The following is a 19419-nucleotide window of genomic DNA, read 5'->3' on the forward strand; positions in this document are numbered from 1 at the left end:
GTGTGCACATTGGGGCTCTAGCTATCCACGGACAATTTTAAGGGCATCACTGGACTGAACTCTACTTGTCTTATCCACAGTAAGAGCTCTCTCCATGGGACCCTGCAAAGTCTAGGTATGGTGACACCATCTGTAAAGTACCACTGCAACTACCTCAATGGCATTCTTGTCAGTGGAAGTATGAGGATGCAGAAGGCAAGGTAAACTAAGACTCCTAGGAATCCCCATGCTGTAATGGTGTTCTGCTGGAAGATTGTCTGGAAGTATTGTGACAAAGACAGCACCTTGTCTGAATGCAGGAAAGTCCTCTGCTACTCTTGTGTCCAGCAGCACCAGAGACACTAGCCATGAATGCGTGCTGGTTCTTCTATTGGCACGAATTAGAAAACCTTTTCCATTTGCTAATATATGATCTTCTAGCAGCAGGATTTACTGCCTCTTTAATACCCGATAGATGTTCTCAGAACAAAATGGTGTACAAAAGTTATTAAAACTCTATCCTCCAGGCAGTCAGTTGAAATTGTTTGGAATTGGGATGTATTAAACACTACTATGTCCAGTCTATGAGGCAGCTTGTAGTAATTACCCACGGCCATTTCCAGAAGAATGGAGAACCACTGTTGCCTGGGCCGGAAGGGAGTCACTACAATGACCTTTGGGGAGTCCTTCTGAATCTTCTGAAGTACCCTGGATATTAGTGGAAAGGGTAAAAAAGCATACATGAACATTCCTATCCAAGGAAAAGAAAAAGCATCAGTCTTCCAGGGTTTCTTTCATGGCGTCCCGAAGCAGATTTTTGCCAAATGATTACTTAGAGAGCAGGCAAAAAAGATCTATCTGAGGTATTCCATACACATTTTATCAAATCTTAGAAGACCCTCTAATTCTTGGTGAGGGCCTGTTTTAATAAACTTCTGGCCCTGTTTGGTCCAGTTTGGTTTTAGTTCTACCTTTTGTCCACTATTTATATTCGGATGCTTGAACGTGGCAATTGTTTGGATAACCTTTGAACAAGAAAGGACTTATTTATTCCAGAGCTGCATAGTGGGATTTACCATTCTTCACCAGTGTGTGTCAACTTACCAGCACCATCCTGAATTGGAGAACTAGGTGATGGGAAGGTACAGAGCTTTTGAAGTCTGGCTCCTGCAGGCTGTAATCCCCAATACATTTTAAGTCTGCAACAGTGTTTTTTACGATGAATACTAAGCGATACCTCTTTTGCAAAGTTAATTAAAAACTTGGGGAGCTGCACAACTATAACAGTCCTTTAAAAATGCATGTAACACAGGGTGACAGTTAATAATTTAAAAATATTAGCAACATACAGAATAAATAAGACTGGAAAGTAGATTTTACTAACACCAACTACATACTTTTAGCTGTAAGTTGAACCTGTAAACATACCGACAGCAATATAATATCAGATGAAGCAAGAGTACAGCTGTAATGAAGTTAAAGTTTAAAACAAAGAGCATATGGGAAAGAGTGAAACTGTAAGACATCTTGACAGCATTCTCTTAATTCAGCTAAAAAGACTTCATATAACAAAACAGACCTGCTTAGCAATGTGTTCTGCAGCTGATCAGGCTCTATGATTACTTTTGTTTTTGTTTGCGGGGAATGGGGGTGGGAGCCATCCAAACAATACATTACTGAGAAAATACTGTGAATATAATGGAGCACACCTGTTTAGTGCTGCATTCCCCCAGTTAATCAAGAAATACAAGAATTCTTACAATGTTTTTATGAGAGAGTAGGAAGTAACTACACAGGGCAACAGTGAGAAAATGCTGTTTGTATACTTAAGAATACCTCCTCAGCACTGTATTCCCAAGCTGTGCAAAGTTACAAGATAGCATGCTTCTCGTTTGAGAGGGCATTTAGACAGAACAATGACATAATGCTACTCATGTACTGAAGTAGATCTGACTAGCACTGTGCTCTCCAGCTGAATGGGGTCTACACCTATTTACACATTTTTGTACAGGGGTGTGGGGACAGCTGAGGAAAGCTCAACAGTAAACCACTGCATGGCCTCTTAAGTGACACATGGCTATTAGGGCCCTCATTCACCCAGACAGACTAGTAAGGCCATGAAACTTACAATTCCTGTCACCTGAAACCGAAAAAGCTTGAAAAGCTCACCCAGACTCTGCCATAACATGCCGTGAGGGAAAGGCTAGTTTGTTTTTGCTGTCTTGTATTTTTTATTGCTTTACTGCCTTCTTCTATTTTGTATATTGTGATTCATTTTCTTTACACTGTGTTTACTTGCATTTTATTTTTAGATGCATATTTAAACTACGAGAGACCATAGGTGCGTCTCTTCTGAGCCACACAGAAATTACGTTTTTCCCCACCCTCAGACCCTGGATTTATTGTGTTTTTTAAACTCAACTGTCTTCCTAGTTGCCTGACCCTTATGTTAATTGGACCACATATCTCCTTCCCTCTCCTCTTTCATTGACTATTGTATGCACAAAATGATCACTTTGTGAAATCACTCCCCTTCAACTATTTTAATTTTATTGGCCATCCCACTTTGTTCCATAGAACCACAATACATAGTGGTCACCAACTCCCAATCTAGCTTGCTCTTTTAAAATTAGTCTCTCCACTTAGACAGCTACAGCTTAAGTTACCCCCCATTCATATCAAAACTACGTATTGCACACTACAGCTCTTAGGATATTAAGCCGTTTTTCCATTTTACCTTTAAAATCTGCATAATCTACTCCAAAACCACCAATTACTGGAGAGCCCCCATTCTGCCTCTCAATAGTCATCATGGGATTAGTGCTTCTGTTTTACTCCTGGTGAGAGAAGGAGCACAGAAACATTATTTCATGGGGACTGCTGATCACTGGAAAGCCTAATAACTGCTTCAAAGGTGCCCGCTTGGAATTTATTTATGTATTTTTCTCCTGGTGAGAGAAGCAGCACAGTACATAAATTCCTGACGGTTTCTGGTTGGGAGGTGAGTGCGTGCTTGAACTTCCTGATTGGAACAGTTGCTATTCAAGACATCTTCCAGGAAAAGACTACAACAAGCCTTTACATCACCTGGGACAAGACTGTGGATCACCAGACAAGCTGTGGCCTGCTTCTCATTTTAGGATTGGTGCTCCTGTTTTCCTTCTGATGAAAGAAGAAGCAAAGGAGCACTGTATTCCAGCAGAGTGAGGCTGTGGTGAGACCAACACTAGTAGCAGTCGGGCAGTAGTCATTCAGGTGACTCCCCTCTTTTCCCCATTCCTGAAAAGCTAATTCTTTCTTTTCCGCAAGTACTGCCTGATTTGCTTCTAATTTCAGAATATCTGCCTAAATACTTCATCCATAAATCATCATGCTCTACTTATTAGTTTCCCCACAAGTGTTTGACAGTGCCCTGTATAGCCACAGACACCTTGAGCTGACATTTTTCCTGTAAAAAAAAAACACTGAAATTTTACCAATACCAATTTGCACACATGACAACTACTTTGCAGTGACAAGCACTGCTTCCAGAGTTGCAAACCAGATACTCCTGACATTACTTTATTTTCACTCCAGCTGTCTAATCAATAAAAAGGCTCTGTTGTCGTGGGTATGAACTTTCCCACTAGCTGCACTTGGTGGACCACACTGCTTTGCCAGGGATGGTCTACACCTCTCCCTTCTAGGTTTTCAAATATTATTTAAAACATTGTCCTCCCCCCACAGTGCCTTTTTTATTCAGGCAATGCCAAACTGAAAGTAGTTCTGGCATAGCAAATCAAAACCAAGAAAATCTAAAGGCGTTATTACTCAATGCTAGGAGTCTAACCAAAAAACGTTACTCCCTAGAAGCTCTCTTCACCCTAGAGAATGCTGACATCCGTGCTGTCACAGAGACATGGTTTAAAGCCATAGAGAGCACACTGACAGTACAAGGTTATAATGCCTTCCACACATTTAGACCAGCTACTATACAGACAGGGACTAAAGGCGGAAGTGTTATACCTCAAGGTTAGTCAAACAGGGCAATGCACTTGAGCATTTCCATGTTTAAATCACCATAGGCACAATCCAAACCACTTTACCCTTTTTTACCTCCAACCATACCCCTCTCTCCCCCTCAATCTTTCCTCAGAAAAAAACATCAAATATAATTCCACCTGCCATCACTAGGAGAACAGGTCCTTAATGCCCTCTCTAAGGTCAAGAACACTGCATCAACAGGCACAGAAAATATCCCAGGATGCCTTCCAAAATAGCATGAAACATGACCTATGAGGCCCTCTGGAATTGCTATTTAACTGTAGCCTCCAAACAAGCTTCAAGCCTCATGAATGGAGAACAGCAACAGTCATCCCTCTGTGCAAAGGTGGGCCATCTACAGACCCTGGAAACTACAGACCCATAAGGCTCACTAGTTTCCTATGCAAAACCATGGAAAGAATTATCATGGAAATGATCAGTTAATGACATAAGAAACCTCCAGACACTGGATCCAACCCAATGTGGTTTCATCAAAGGTAGGTCATGCCTACACAACCTGGTGGACTTCTTTGAGAAAGTCATCAAAGCAACAGATGAGGGCAAAATGGTTCACACTGCCTACCTTGACCTGGCAAAGGCATTTGAAACAATATCCTACTCAAGCATGGTTAAACTTAAGAGGTTAAGTACAAACTCTTATGTCACCCAGTGGATAGTCAGCAGGCTCAGACATAGGATCCATGAAGTTAGCACTGTGGAGCCCACCTCTACAAAGAGGCCAATCACAAGCAGAGCTCCTCAGGGATTGGTCCTAGGACCTCTCCTTTCTGGCATTTACTTCTCCGAAGTCAATGTCAGTGGCTCTGGCTGGCTAAAGTTTAAAGATGATTGCAAATTAGGAGTTGTCACTGAATCGCCCACTGACAAAAATGTTCTCCTGTAAGGGCTAAAACAGGCAAACAATTGGTGTTAGAGCCATGGGCTAAAACTAAATGCCAAAAAATGATTAACAGTATCCTTTGGGAAGTCATCCACCCCTGGTAACTATCATATTGACAACACACTCCTAAGAGTGGACCCAGTAGTCAGGGACCTGGGGGTACACCAGACAGTAATCTAGCCTTTGACCATCGTGTGTCTACAGCAGTGAGGAAATCATTCTATGGTGTGCACCTTATAAACAAAAGTATGGCATCTAGGTCCAACAAAGTCATTCTTCCACTGTATTTGGCATTCATCAGACCCATCACGGAGTACAAATCACCCTTTGGTATGTACCTAACCATGCATATCCAACAACTGAAATGTCCACAGAGGTTACTCACTAAAAGAATACAGGGTGTAAGTACCATGCTCTTTGCAGACTGCCTCAAGGTCCTACCCCTGCATTCTGTCTCTTTCAAGCTGTTGAGGGAAATCTACGCTTGGCATACAAGACATTGTCAGACTCCACTCTGATGGACCTTCTGCATATCTGTGAAACAAGCAACACCAGAATTACCCCTTCTAAAGACTTAAACCTTGCCTGTGATATAAACAGAAACTGCATAGACAGGTATGTATCCCAGAGACTACTCCTTCGCCGGAACAGGCTCACCCATCCATTTGAAGCAGAGCTCCTCCCTAACCCAATTCAAGTGTAACTTGGCAACTGGATGATGAACAGTAAATTCATCCTTGGTTTGGCACCTATGTCTCTAATGGATGCGGGGAGCCTGTAAATTGTTCATCTCCCAGGACCCTGCTTATAAACCTTTCACTTCCGAAAGCCCTGCTTACATATCAAGGGTACCAGAATTTGTCAGAGACTTGGGATGCGTGGCTAGGCTTAAAAAGGCCCGAGGTTGTTAGCCTAGTAACACCTATGAACCTATATAAATGTACACATATACAAACACTCATGATGGTGTCAAATATTCAGCAGCCCAATAACACTAAAATAATAGAGAGTGCAGTCACAGTGTATAAATTTGTTTATTGATTTAGAGTCCTGCGCTGCTCTATACCAGTACAAGGAAAGGCATACATCTTTATTCTGTAATGAAGATAACTTCAATGTCAAAAGAAGAAAAATGCAGAGTGAACTTGGGTGGAAGGGGGCACACCCTAAAGTGAATACCTAGTGCACACAGTTGCAAGGGACTGCATTAACAGGTTATCCATCCCGGATTTACATAACAGCTATGACATGCAATAAGGTGTCATCTTCAGAATTTCCAGTCCCACTGCCACAAGCAAAATGAAACAAGTTCAGTATTTGGAAGTGTGTTACGTGTGACAGAAAACGGGATATGACTTATGTCCAGTATATAACAACCAGTACTGTTACTAACCTGTGGAGAATTCCAGCTTTGTGAATGTAGCTCACTGCTGAAGCAATCTGATAAAGAAACCAAACCACCACCTGCAAATAAATAAATAAAATAAAAAGTTGCATTCAGCCATGTAAGAAAGCTTCCAACTTTTACAAGTATTCGCAACTCAAAAGAAAGGTGCATGTCCCTGTTAAATAGAAAATAATGGGTCAACTGAGAAGATATACACTATGTCTGAAACAGTACGGACAGCACTACACATCTAACATACATATAGATATAATTCGTACATAGATACAAGAAGTTTGCTTATTTACACTTCTATGACTATCCAGCTATCTTCACTGCTGCTCTAACGTTTAACACACAATTTATTCTACCACAAAGTTTCTTCAGTATTCTTGACAAGCATGAAACACTCTACTTCACCTTGCCACTGGAAAGGTGTCTACATCTTTTTGACAGGGCTGAAAGAAAAAAAAATGGACTGATAACACTATTCAAACCTAACTCCACAGCTAGGAACCTAAACACCAAAAACGCAAGTTAATTCCCTGACACCATCCAAACCTTTAAGACCTGCTCCCCAGAATTACAAAGGTGACAGCCAGCACAAATCCTATCACTGCTTTCTCTTGAGGTAAAAGGGAGGGGAGTAGTTACTTTATCTTCCCTGTCAACCCTGATGATAACAACACTTTACAAATTCATGCCTGCAAAGCAGAAGACAACTCGAAGTCCACTTGAACTTTTTCAAATCCCTAGGCTAACCTAACTAAACTAAAACTGTAGCTGCCAGACTTGCACAATAACAACACGCAGGTGAAAGCCATAACACCCTACTACATCATCATTCTGAGGCGATAGAAAAAATATATATACATATATATAGCACCATTATCAGCAGATCTGTAAGAAGGCAATATGCAGTAGGTAACTGTTGGGATTTCCTCTTTAATGTTCCCACTTAAGTCATGGGTGTTACTACAAACTCACACAGGGCTGTTTTTCAATACTCAGTCCCAATGGATGACATTTAAACGCTGCGATACAAGAATGAAGGAAAGCTTTCACTGCAGAAAAAAATTGGGAACTCTACCCATTTTTGATAGTCTGTTCCACATACTGTTCTTACATGAAAATAAAAGTTTTAAACCTATGATTTTGTACCTCAATTTGCAACAATAAACTTTTACTTCTGATGTTCAAATGCTCCCTAAAAGAATACTTTACAAAATCTTGGACCTGCTCCTGTGCCAATCATGGCTGAACTTACTGTACTTCATTCACCTCCTTCAACCTAAATCACTCTTCAAAACCCTCTCCTGCCTCTTACTCCACTCCTTTCTTTGTTTTTCCCACTACCTTACCTACTTCATCTCTGCAGACCTTTACTGTACCTCTTTCTCTTTCTTCCCTACTCACCCAAGGTACCTGAAGACACCCTACACTGCACTCTTATAATCCCCTTCTCTCCATCGTTCTTCCTTCTATAACCATAATATGAACACCATCTCTTATACTAAGACAGCACTCAATTTCCCCTTCACTGTCTCTAATTATGTAATCTCTAATATCTCTATAAATATTTTACTAGAATTGGCTCACGTCTCATTAACATAATTGTCATGGCATTTGTTACATAGATTAGTGGGTTTTTCCTCACATATTTTCTCCAACTCATGTTATTCTTTTTTATTGCACTCTGCTATGAAACATGTTCTATGTTTTTCTCATTACAACATTTTTTCACTCATGTTTTGTAGTGTAACATGACACTTTGTGATTTAAAATAACTGTACTTGATGTTTTGTGGAATAGCATATTTTTTGTAGTGTAACGTGATACTTTGTGATTTAAAATATCTGTACTTGATTTCTGAAAGATTGCGTTTGTGGAGTTTTTCTCCCCGGGCCTCCGCTGAAAATGGGCACTGGCCCAGTCGGGCCTTCCCGGTAAACAAATGTCAAACAAACAAATAAAATATTTACACATTAATATTAAATTTGTACTACAGTGTCACTGTGTATAGACCTGTAAACCTCTATTAAATCCCCTCTTTTTAATCTAGAATAAACCGAATACAGATTCAAGGATTCCAAACTGTTTTGAAATTGATTTTTATTAAAGATGTCTTCTCTGTAAAAGAACAAAGAATCCTTTTCAATTGTTATGTCCTAATCTGAGTATATACAAAAGATGGAACCATATTCTATAACAGGACAATCTAAGGCAGTACACAGTGAAAAATGTCTCTGCATTTCTACAGAAACAACATTCATGATTAATATTAGCAGTTGTATGGTATTTCTCTATGTATTTTGTGCATTAGCACAGACAGACAAATATTTGGGCACTAAGATTTCCAGGTCTTTGCTGGATAAATGACTTTACCATCTAATGCATACTGATATTCTAAATCTGAAATACCAAAATAAAAAAAAAAATCCTCATTTCTTAACATTACATTCCAGGATGTTAGTAAATGATCAAAGAGCCAACTTATCCAATCACAGTTGTAGCCTACTACGGTTATGAGATGTTCAACAATAGATGTGACTGCAAAGTATCGTTAGCAAATGTAGTGTAGACAGTTGCGCTTGAGAGAGGGATGGATAACATGAACAAGTTAAATAAATAGGGGCCCAGCATGGATCCCTGTGATACACCCCCAGAGATGCTTCTAGGGGCACACCAATTTCTACCTATACTTACTTAACCAGTTTATAACCCAATTTATTAAAAAAGGATTGATGTTACTTCATCTTATATTGTTAAAATCTACCACAAGTAGAACACCATGTAAATCTTTTGCTAGGTCTAAACAACTGAGCACAAGTCCACTGCTTCAGTTATACTAGAACTGTAAATTAGTAATATGTTAATGACCTATAGTGAACCTGTCCTGATTCAGACCACCATTTTCAAGTAAATTACAAAATTTTCAAACATTCTACTGTTAACACTAATTATACTTATTGACCTGTACAAACTAGGATCATTCTGATATCCACGCATAAAAACTGGAACTACAACTCTTCCATGCAATTAGCATATGCGCACTGCAGATATGATGTTGGGAAAAATAGCCATACCAGCCCCTTTTCTAATTTTTCATAAAAATGTTGTGAATCTAATCTGGTTCTGCACACAGTTGTGTTTACAGTGGTAATAACATCTTTTAGGTTCACAGGTTAAGTACTAGGCTAGCTCCCTTTGTGGACTATTTTATATCTAGCCAAGTTCCATTTTGAGGTCAATACCTTAACCATTATACCAAACACCAAATCCTAGAATCAAACCCTGTACTGTATGTCTGTGAGATAAACACATTAACCATTCAATTTCCAATAATAATACTCTTTTGTTAACCAGGTCGGCAAACTGGATGCACAACCCCTTTTTATTAGTGATCCAGGAGCAATGTCTGGTTAAGTGACTTGCTCATGGTCACACAGCCGTGAAATGACGGCTGAAAATCAAGCCCTTTACCACATGAACTGCAGCTCACAGCCTTTACTCTCTGCACCAACTGCCAGACATCGTTAGTAACCGCATAGTATCAACAGCCAGAAGTCCTCATCTGGTGGCATGGTAATAAGTATAATTCTGAAATACAAATGTAATGTACATACTGTAAAGCATTATATCTTCATGACTCACCTCCACCCATTTCAGCACTAGGACTAGTTATCCATATACGCCAATTACATGGCACCATCACAACTCTCCAAGTATCTAAAACTACTCACATGGTGTCCATAACACATCACATCTCCCCTTCTGTCCCCATACATATCCCTCCCTTGGAGACCACTGATGTCCTCAAGGCTGTTCCTACAGGTTTGTTCAAGGGAAAGGGAAATGTATGGAAGGAAGAAGCTGAATGGGTGGACATATATCACCAAGATCTAATGCTAAGATAAATACATAACCTTCATATCTTACATGATTCAACTTGTCCCTGTCAGCATTAGGAGTCTCCCTGTGGGTGGGATCAAAATAGAAACCAAGAAGAATGGTAACCTTGAAGGTAGACAGACCTTGAGATATAGCAACCAGCACATTGTCGCTTGAAAAAGTATGCATTACAACCAAAGTTTCAGTTGCATATACATGAGCCACTGAAGAAAGTTTGAGAAAGGATGGAGACATAGCTCTAGGTTTAGAAGAATGTGCCTTACTGTATTTACCTTAGCATACAAAGATTGAAAACCACCTGGACAGGGTGACCTTCAACATTTTCTGCCTCAATTTGGTATGAAAGAAAAACAACTGAATGTCTTTTGTAAGAATTTGTGTTCTAACAAAGTAGAAGTGAAGTTGATGGCGGCTGTCAGTATAATGCAGCAAGGACTCCCTGGTTTGATTACTGAGGGAAGAATACAGAAAGACTAACATAATGGTTAATATTAACTTCTGTTGCTACAAGCAGCATTGGATCTGCAAATGTCTACAAGAACACTATATCTTCACAGAATTTAATATACTGAGATTTAGAATACAGCTTGAATTTCAGAAATCCTAGAAGAAGTAACTCTCACCAGGATAAGGGTCATCCAGGATAAATACTTAAGATCCACTGTAGCAGGAGGCTCAAAGGGGATGCACAGTCAACTTTTCCAGAACAGAATTTACATCCCATGAGGGGAGATCTAGGCAAAATGTCCTTCTCAGAAACAATTTATATATTTTTAGTTATGCCAAAACAGAGGAATTCATACCATGACGAAAGTCAGAAATGGATGCACCGACTGTACAGGGAGCCTTAATCAAAAATATTAAGAACTGTAGAACTGCTGGAATGCGAGGTGTGAAAGAGTGTGTGTCTTGCTCAGCTGTCCAGAACAAAATTTAATCTATTTACTTTGATATATTTTCCTGGTGGGGGGCTCCTGGGAAGCTGTTCAGATCTAGATCAAAAGAGAAGGAAATGATAGTTCCCTGCGCATCATGAGAATGGGAGAAACCATGCAGTTACTCTGAAGATCTACAACAGGCTTGCCCGATGGATAAGATAGCAGATCTTCGTGGAATCTGAGAACAGGATTCTCAAAATAGGTATCTTCATTTCTATCTACATACTGCAACCATGACTTCCATTTAACTACATATGCTTTCTTCCTCTCAAGTTCACACTTCCTCCTCAGTTTCGGCTAAATCTGTCAATGCTTTTTTATTGGATCATTAATTGTAAGGGGGTTCTTTCTTTTAGCATTTCATTATCATCTTTTGCTAAAAATACTGGTTATGACTACTTAATTCTCAGTCATGTCCTGGGAAAAATAATGCCTCCATTACTTCTACATGAAATCAGAACAAATCATCTACTAGCTATTACAAGCCTACATACCCTTATATTCTTGAAACTTATCACATTTTCAAAATATATACACATTTAATCCCATTTAGTTTGAACAATTCTGACTTGCATCATAATATATTATTGCTAACTTACTCACTGTATATAAAATTTTAAATAAATGCTTCCATCCAAGTATCCCGAATCTTCATGATTTGGTCACATGCCTCACCATCTCTATTACCCCCTCCATCACTTCTCTGTTATACTTATTTTGAAGATCTTTTCCAGATAATATGGGCTTAATAAACAAGATGAAGGTTAAGTGACACCAATACTTTATATAAGACTAAGTTTTCCTTTCCTTCTCTGTTCCACAGTATCAACATGCGTAGTTCCAGGATGTTTTTCACTTGCCCCCTGCATCACTTTAATTTCTTCACCATACTCCCTACAATACTGTGACACCACCAGAATATTTCCTTTAATATCCATGTACCCTCATCTGTTCCCATTCTGTCACTTCATTATTTGTTTTTTGACATCTCCAAAACCAAAACACAATTTTCTTTAAAAAATCTTCATTGACCTCACTCCCCAACTGGAACTAACTCAACCCATCCTTGAAGTACCTCGTGACAAAATAAGTGTTAAATAATTTCAGTATCTCCCCCCACCCACCACCCTGCCCTGCCGCAATTCAAGTCTTTGCCAAATCATCAGTTTACATTCAGCCTGATAATTTACATCTTGCCATCTCATTACCACAGAAAGTTGGGAAGCCCTCAAATATTACTTCACATCAGGTACTCTTACACTTTTCCATTCCTTTGGCATTGTCATTCATTCCCATGCTCTCTTTGGTCTATTCCCTGCCCATGTGAACTTAATCACCTCCTGTTTCAGCTTAACAAAAACAAACAAAAAAACAACGTTCTTTTGGGAAGCCAAAACAATGCCTGTTCCACAAATAGCACCTGTGGGAGGACATAAGCTGGAAAATTTGATCCAAGTCCAATCCCAGCAACTTCCATCCCTCTGATTAAATTAATACTTTATCATAGGTATAATAAAAGGAGTCCATTATTGTCACTCTTAACCAAATCCCTAGATATCTTAAAACCTCCTGATGCCATAACTTGTATCCATCCATCAGCTCCTTATCAGGGTATCTATTTAATCAATCAGGCTTTCAATTTCTCTGGGTTCGCCTTATAACCAAAATATGTTAAGCCTTTCCAATAATTCTCATAACTGACGCATCTTGTTGAGGCTTTACCAACATAATGAATATATGATCAGCAAATAATTTTCCTTTACCTCCTTTTCCAGCCAAACCCTTCCACCATAGACTGCCTCACCATCTCAGCTTAAGGCTCTAAATACAATGCAAACAGAAGAGATGACAAAGGATAGCTCTGCCTGCTCCACCTCTGTAAAAGCAATTCTACAGATAATCATGCTCAGATCTTTACCCTAGCAGCCACCCCTGCATATATCTACTAAAAAAACAATATGAACTTTTCAGGGAAACTCCACCAGTGCACTGTTTTGAAAATATACAGCCATGACAATCTGTCAAAAGCCATTTCAGCGTCTACACCAAGTACCAATACTGGTAACCCTCATCTTCACATCCTGCATCATCATCACCACAATTGCAATATTCACAATAAAAAAATGAATAGAAAAACTGCAAAGGTAAGGCTCCAGTTCAGTAGTATATCCAGAATATCCAGATGTCTTCAAACTCCAAAGAATAAAGCCAAAGATCTAAATTCCACTGTAACACAGCTTTAATGGTACACAAGCGCTTTCGCAAAATTGCTTCTTCAGGTGTATAACATTCATCAAAAAGACACACCTTATATAGTCTTAATATCAGTCACATGACTCTAACATACAAATTTTTAAAAACATATACAACTTCTACAAAAATAAATACAAAAATGTATTTAAATTTGCATATTCATGCTTTCACTTAAAAATGGCTCGACAAATTATTAATACTTTCACTTAAAAACTACCTAAAAACATGTAGAATATATATTAAAATACAAGTGCATTTATCTATTTAAAGGCCTTTTCTTCAAAATAGGTCTCATGGGGACAGAATCATTTAACCATGCCCTGAATTAGCCCTTAGCCTAACAATCCAATTTGCTTCCTTCTCCTCAGTCCTAGCCTTGATATCACCCCCTCTTGTGCCAGTATATGTTCTTCCTAAAACAACAAATTTGAAAACATGTAGTTCATTGTTAACTGCTACGTGCTTAGCTAGTGCATTAAAATTGCTTTTTTTCTTTATGTGATACATATGCTCCCTAATTCTATCCTTCAAAGGGCGATCTGTCTTTCCTACGTAGAATTTATTGCATATCTGACACGTAGTTAAATAAACTACATGTGGGGTATCACATCTTGCACTGACTCTCAGTTCAAAAATCTCCCTATCAGGGTGTTTAAAATATGTTTCCTCAGCTATATGACTGCAAAAATGACACCTTCCACATGGTATCGTTCCCTTTTCCTTTGCCTTATTTCTTAATTCCCTGTCAATACATAATCTTCTCTTCAAGTACTTCTTATTTTTAAAGGAAAACAAAAGAAAATGATTCCTACTAACTCTTTAATTTGACTATCTGTACTTAATATATTCCAATGTTTGTTTATGATGTTAGTATGCCTCTTTACATCTCTAGAATAACTTAAGCACATTCTTGAGCTATTGTTACCTGAATTCTCCTTTTTACTTCCAAATTTCTTAGAGAAATATGGTTTAGCTTTCGTTTCCCTTGATCTTCCAACTTCTTCCATATTCTTCAGCACCACTCCTTTGTCATAACTTCTTTCTAATAATTCTTTCTTTGTCAACTCTATTTGTTTTACATAATCCTCTATCTTTACACTCAGTCTTGAGGCTCTTAAAAATTGATTCTGTGCTACATTTCTAAATACAAAATTGGGGTGTATACTATCTCTACTTAATAGTTTATTTGCCTTTCTGTACATCCTACATCATACATGAAAGCAAAGATGTTATTTTCAAGAACAACTGTCAATAACCTCTGCATTAACTCTATTTTCCTGCTTCCATATTCCCCACTCCCTTCTAATAAATATTTCACATTGCTAATACCAATTTCATTCATTGCTTTCAGAAAGAAAATCTATTGGCAGAAGAATGGGGTTGCGATGGGCACTCCTTGTGCTAATAGTTATGCCAACGCTGTCATGTCCAAATGGGAAATGGAATATATTATAGGAAGAAGATATGATAATATGATTATGTTATATAGGAGATTCATGGATAATCTCTTTCTTTTATGGAGAGGGACTGTACAACAGTTAAATGAATTTTTAAATTTTATTAATAATTCCACAGAGTTCCTTAAATTTACTATGGACTATTCCCAGTTAGGCATTAACTTTTTGGACGTGTTTGTAGAGAAGGACAGCATGGGTAAAATACGCACAAGGATATACAGAAAGGCCTGTCATGCAAATAAACTATTAAGTAGAGATAGTATGCACCCCAATTTTGTATTTAGAAATGTAGCACAGAATCAATTTATAAGAGCCTCAAGACTGAGTGTAAAGACAGAGGATTATGTAAAACAAATAGAGTTGACAAAGAAAAAATTATTACAAAGAGGTTATGACAAAGGAATGGTGCAGAAGAATATGGAAGAAGTTGGAAGATCAAGGGAAACTAAAGCTAGACCATATTTCTCTAAGAAATTTGGAAATAAAAAGGAGAATTCGGGTAACAATAGCTTAAGAATGTGCTTAAGTTATTCTAGAGATGTAAAGAGGTATACTAACATCATAAACAAACATTGGAATATATTAACTACAGATAGTCAAATTAAAGAGTTAGTAGGAATCATTTTCTTTTGTTTTCCTTTAAAAATAACAAGTACTTGAAGAGAAGATTATGTATTGACAGGGAATTAAGAAATAAGGCAAAGGAAAAGGGGAAGATACCATGTGGAAGGTGTCATTTTTGCAGTCATATAGCTGAGGAAACATATTTTAAACACCCTGATAGGGAGATTTTTGAACTGAGAGTCAGTGCAAGATGTGATACCCCACATGTAGTTTATTTAGCTACGTGTCAGATATGCAATAAATTCTACGTAGGAAAGACAGATCGCCCTTTGAAGGATAGACTTAGGGAGCATATGTATCACATAAAGAAAAAAAGCAATTTTAATGCACTAGGTAAGCACGTAGCAATTACCAATGAACTACATGTTTTCAAATTTGTTGTTTTGGGAAGAACATATACTGGCACGAGGGGGTGATATCAAGGCTAGGACTGAGGAGAAGGAAGCAAATTGGATTGTTAGGCTAAGAGCTAATTCAGGGCATGGTTTAAATGATTCTGTCCCCATGAGACCTATTTTGAAGAAAAGGCCTTTAAATAGATAAATGCACCTGTATTTTAATATGTATTCTACATGTTTTTTAGGTAGTTTTTAAGTGAAAGTATGAATAATTTGTCGAACCATTTTTAAGTGAAAGCATGAATATGCAAATTTAAATACATTTTTGTATTTATTTTTGTAGAAGTTGTATATGTTTTTAAAAATTTGTATGTTAGAGTCATGTGACTGATATTAAGACTATATAAGGTGTGTCTTTTTGATGAAAGTTATACACCAGAAAAAGCAATTTAGCGAAAGCGCTTGTGTACCATTAAAGCTGTGTTATAGTAGAATTTAGATCTTTGGCTTTATTCTTTGGAGTTTGAAGACATCTGGATATATTACTGAACTGGGGCCTTACCTTTGCAGTTTTTCTACTCATTTTTTATTGTGGATTCTTTGTGTGTTTCTGCAAAGGAGCCTGGTTTATACTGGGCTGTTTTCTTTACAATTGTAATATTGTCTGTTGTCACTGACCCCCTACCGACCTACACTGATCCCCATGAATCACATTTGATATTATACAAGCAGACGATTTGCCAATATTGCCATAAACAATTTGTAATTGTGGTTTTGAACCAATATTGGTTGATATGAAAGCAGAAATTAAGGATTTTTTTAGCAATGAATTTGTCTTACATAAATATTTTTATATATATTTTTACAATTTTATTTATCTTTTTACATGTATTTTAGTGGTTGAATGTTGTTTTGATTTGCTATACTGACAATGAATTACTCTGGTTGGGTCTAAGATTTTAAATGGTCGTGTGTTGTGTAATAAGATAAATACGCAATAGTGATTAAACATATATAAAGAATTGATTTGCTGGCAAGGTTTTTCAGCTCTGATTAAGTCCCTTATGAATTTTATTGGGAGAAAGTGCTCAAGTTGGTTCATTTTTTGCATTAAAATAGTATAATTTTACTTTGTCCAAATGGTCCAGATTTGCTTTACATCTTGTTTGTAGTAAAGTATGTGCTTTTTATTGTTTTAGAAATTAAGGGTCTTTCCCTTCCTTCTGCTTTGAACAACATTGTTGAGGTATAAGTACTCTCCACCATTTTATTAAACAATCTCTCCCACTATGCAATAATCATTTTCCTTCTAACTTCCATACTTACACTGCATCCCATCCATCCCTACAGATTTACTACGGACTATTCTGCTAACTCTTTGCTAATATCCTCCTTCATAACTGGTTTCACTAGGACCATCATATTTTGTTCTGGTAACTTAGGGAATTTAATCTCTGGTAAGCATTGAGTTATCAACTCTTCCCTGTTAACATCCTCAAGAGAACAGAGATGTTCATAATACCTAAATTCCTCCAAAATTCCCTTCTGTTTGGTTACCATTCTTCACGAGTCTCTAGTTCTCATCTTAAAGCCCCACTTTTCTACAATATGCTACCAAAACCCTCACTGAACCCAGGGGATTCCTAAAATAAATATTTCTAATATATGCTTTTGTGTTAAAAGCCTCTTGCAACTTCCTCTGAAAATTTGCTTAACCCTTGCTTCCCTTGGAGACCCTTTGTCTTCTCTACCATCTTGTTAAATCCTACCCTGGCTTTTGTTCTCTTCTTAGTAATGTATTAGAAACACTTCTCCTTTTACCGCCTCCATAAACCTATCTCATTCCACTCCTGTAGTCTCCTACATCTCCTGCATCTTATGATCTAATAATTCCTCCAACCATACTCTTTCCCTCAAATTTTTTCAACAAGTAACATGGAAACCTCTAATACCATCAACTTATCTTTCTCTCCTTCTTCTACCACTATCCTTAATGTGTATGAGTTCATGATCCAGAAGAAAAAAAGAAAAAAAATACTCCTGGACTGACCTTCACTTCACTTAGCTAGGTTTCATAGTCCATCCATACATAAGCCCTATCCAATCAGAGCAGTAAAGTTGGGCAAGTCCTCAGGGATTCTATGATTATCTGCCCAGGGAGGACTGCAGAATCAACGCCTGTTCTGGAAATCGCACTGTCAACATTGATTTCTATCAGAATGCTATACACATGGGGAACTGCTGTTTTTTTTTTTTTTTTCTTGAACCAGGAGTTCATAGCACGCTGGTTATAAGGAAAGATTCTCTGAGTTAAGGAGACCTTTTCTCCAACAGCTGCTTGTTTTTCTGCAGCTTTTCCTTTATCTGTGACCCAAACAAGGATGAGCCATTATGTTAGTCATGTAATCTATCTTTGAGCTTTTCTCCTTGGACCTCCACTGAAAAAGGGCTACTTAGCTCAGACGGACATTCCTGGTCATCAAATGTAAAATAAATAAATAATAAATAAGAGGTGCTGGTGAACCATGCCCTGAAATGTCACAACAAAACTACAGTTTCTGATTCAAAAGTGCTGACAGATGACTACATCAGAACCAGCTACACACACTGCTCCATCAACTACAAGATGTGACAGTCTAACATAGAGATTCAAAACATTACCTAATGCTGCTACCTGGGAAATTAGCTTTTGTTGTCAGTTCCCATGGGGCAACACCTTCAGTCTCTCGAGTTTTCTCAGCCACATCACAATCAAAATGGGTCATGTGCATCAAGGTAGTTAACAGCAGTTGTAGAAAAGGTAGCCAAACATGTGCCAAAGCTTTCTCAAGCACTCCAACATCAAAGAGTCCTTGTCAGGAAGACTGTACTGCTGGGATGTCTTCTGCAGAATCTTTAAGAGTGGCAGCCACTACAATGGAGTCTATTAAATGGGCTTTTCTCCAACACTGATGGTATTTGTGAGGCCAGATGATGTTGCCTAGCAAAGTATCCTTGGAAAAGGTAAAAACAAATTGGATTCCTGCAAAGCCATCTGCATTACAAGAGAAAGTATGCTATCTGCTGGCAGGGTTATACAGGGGAAGCTTCCTTTCTAGGTTAGTGCCTGTGGTGTCTAGGTGCTTTCTTTTACACATCCCCCTCCTAGGAATATTCAACGAAGACTCTTCCAAGTATGAAGTGGAATCTGGACAGGATACTACAGTCCTAAACTTGCAACAGCTTTCTGCTTCTCTGCCTCTCTGGGGATGACAGGAATACGACGACATAATGAAAGGCACCCTGGAGTAAAGTCAATGACTGTGCTAAGTCTAAAGTGATCTCAGCCAACTCTCACGGTTACCTATGTATTATATCCTCTCTCTGGGTTGCCAATTCTGAAATACTTGGTACAAGAAAAATATCCCATCTCATTCAGACCTCAACAATGAGACTGTTATCAGCAATGAGGCACTGAATACCAATGCTGTCAGCACAAAGGCCTCAAGGGCAAAGGGGTTAAAATTGCAACCTGCCCACTAGTACTGACAGCTTGAGCCCTAGTAAACTTTGGCACCAAAAGACTTTGTGCCTATGTCCCTCATGGACAGGGGAAATCTGTAAGACACTC

The 19419-nt window shown here is 38.3% G+C and overlaps 1 protein-coding gene across 1 annotated transcript in view; it reads right to left on the reverse strand.

Annotated features, from left to right (window-relative positions):
• Positions 1 to 19419, reverse strand: part of NEK9 (NIMA related kinase 9) — a 1697515-nt gene that overhangs the window by 1377338 nt on the left and 300758 nt on the right. The window contains exon 4 of the mRNA XM_044073912.1: positions 6297 to 6367. Within this exon, the coding sequence (XP_043929847.1) occupies positions 6297 to 6367 (71 nt within the window). The remainder of the gene's footprint in view (positions 1 to 6296; positions 6368 to 19419) is intronic.

The sequence above is a fragment of the Protopterus annectens genome, chromosome 6.part0, assembly GCF_019279795.1.
Source record: "Protopterus annectens isolate FY-2018-M chromosome 6.part0, PAN1.0, whole genome shotgun sequence".
In the NCBI taxonomy this organism is placed as follows: Eukaryota; Metazoa; Chordata; order Ceratodontiformes; family Protopteridae; genus Protopterus; species Protopterus annectens.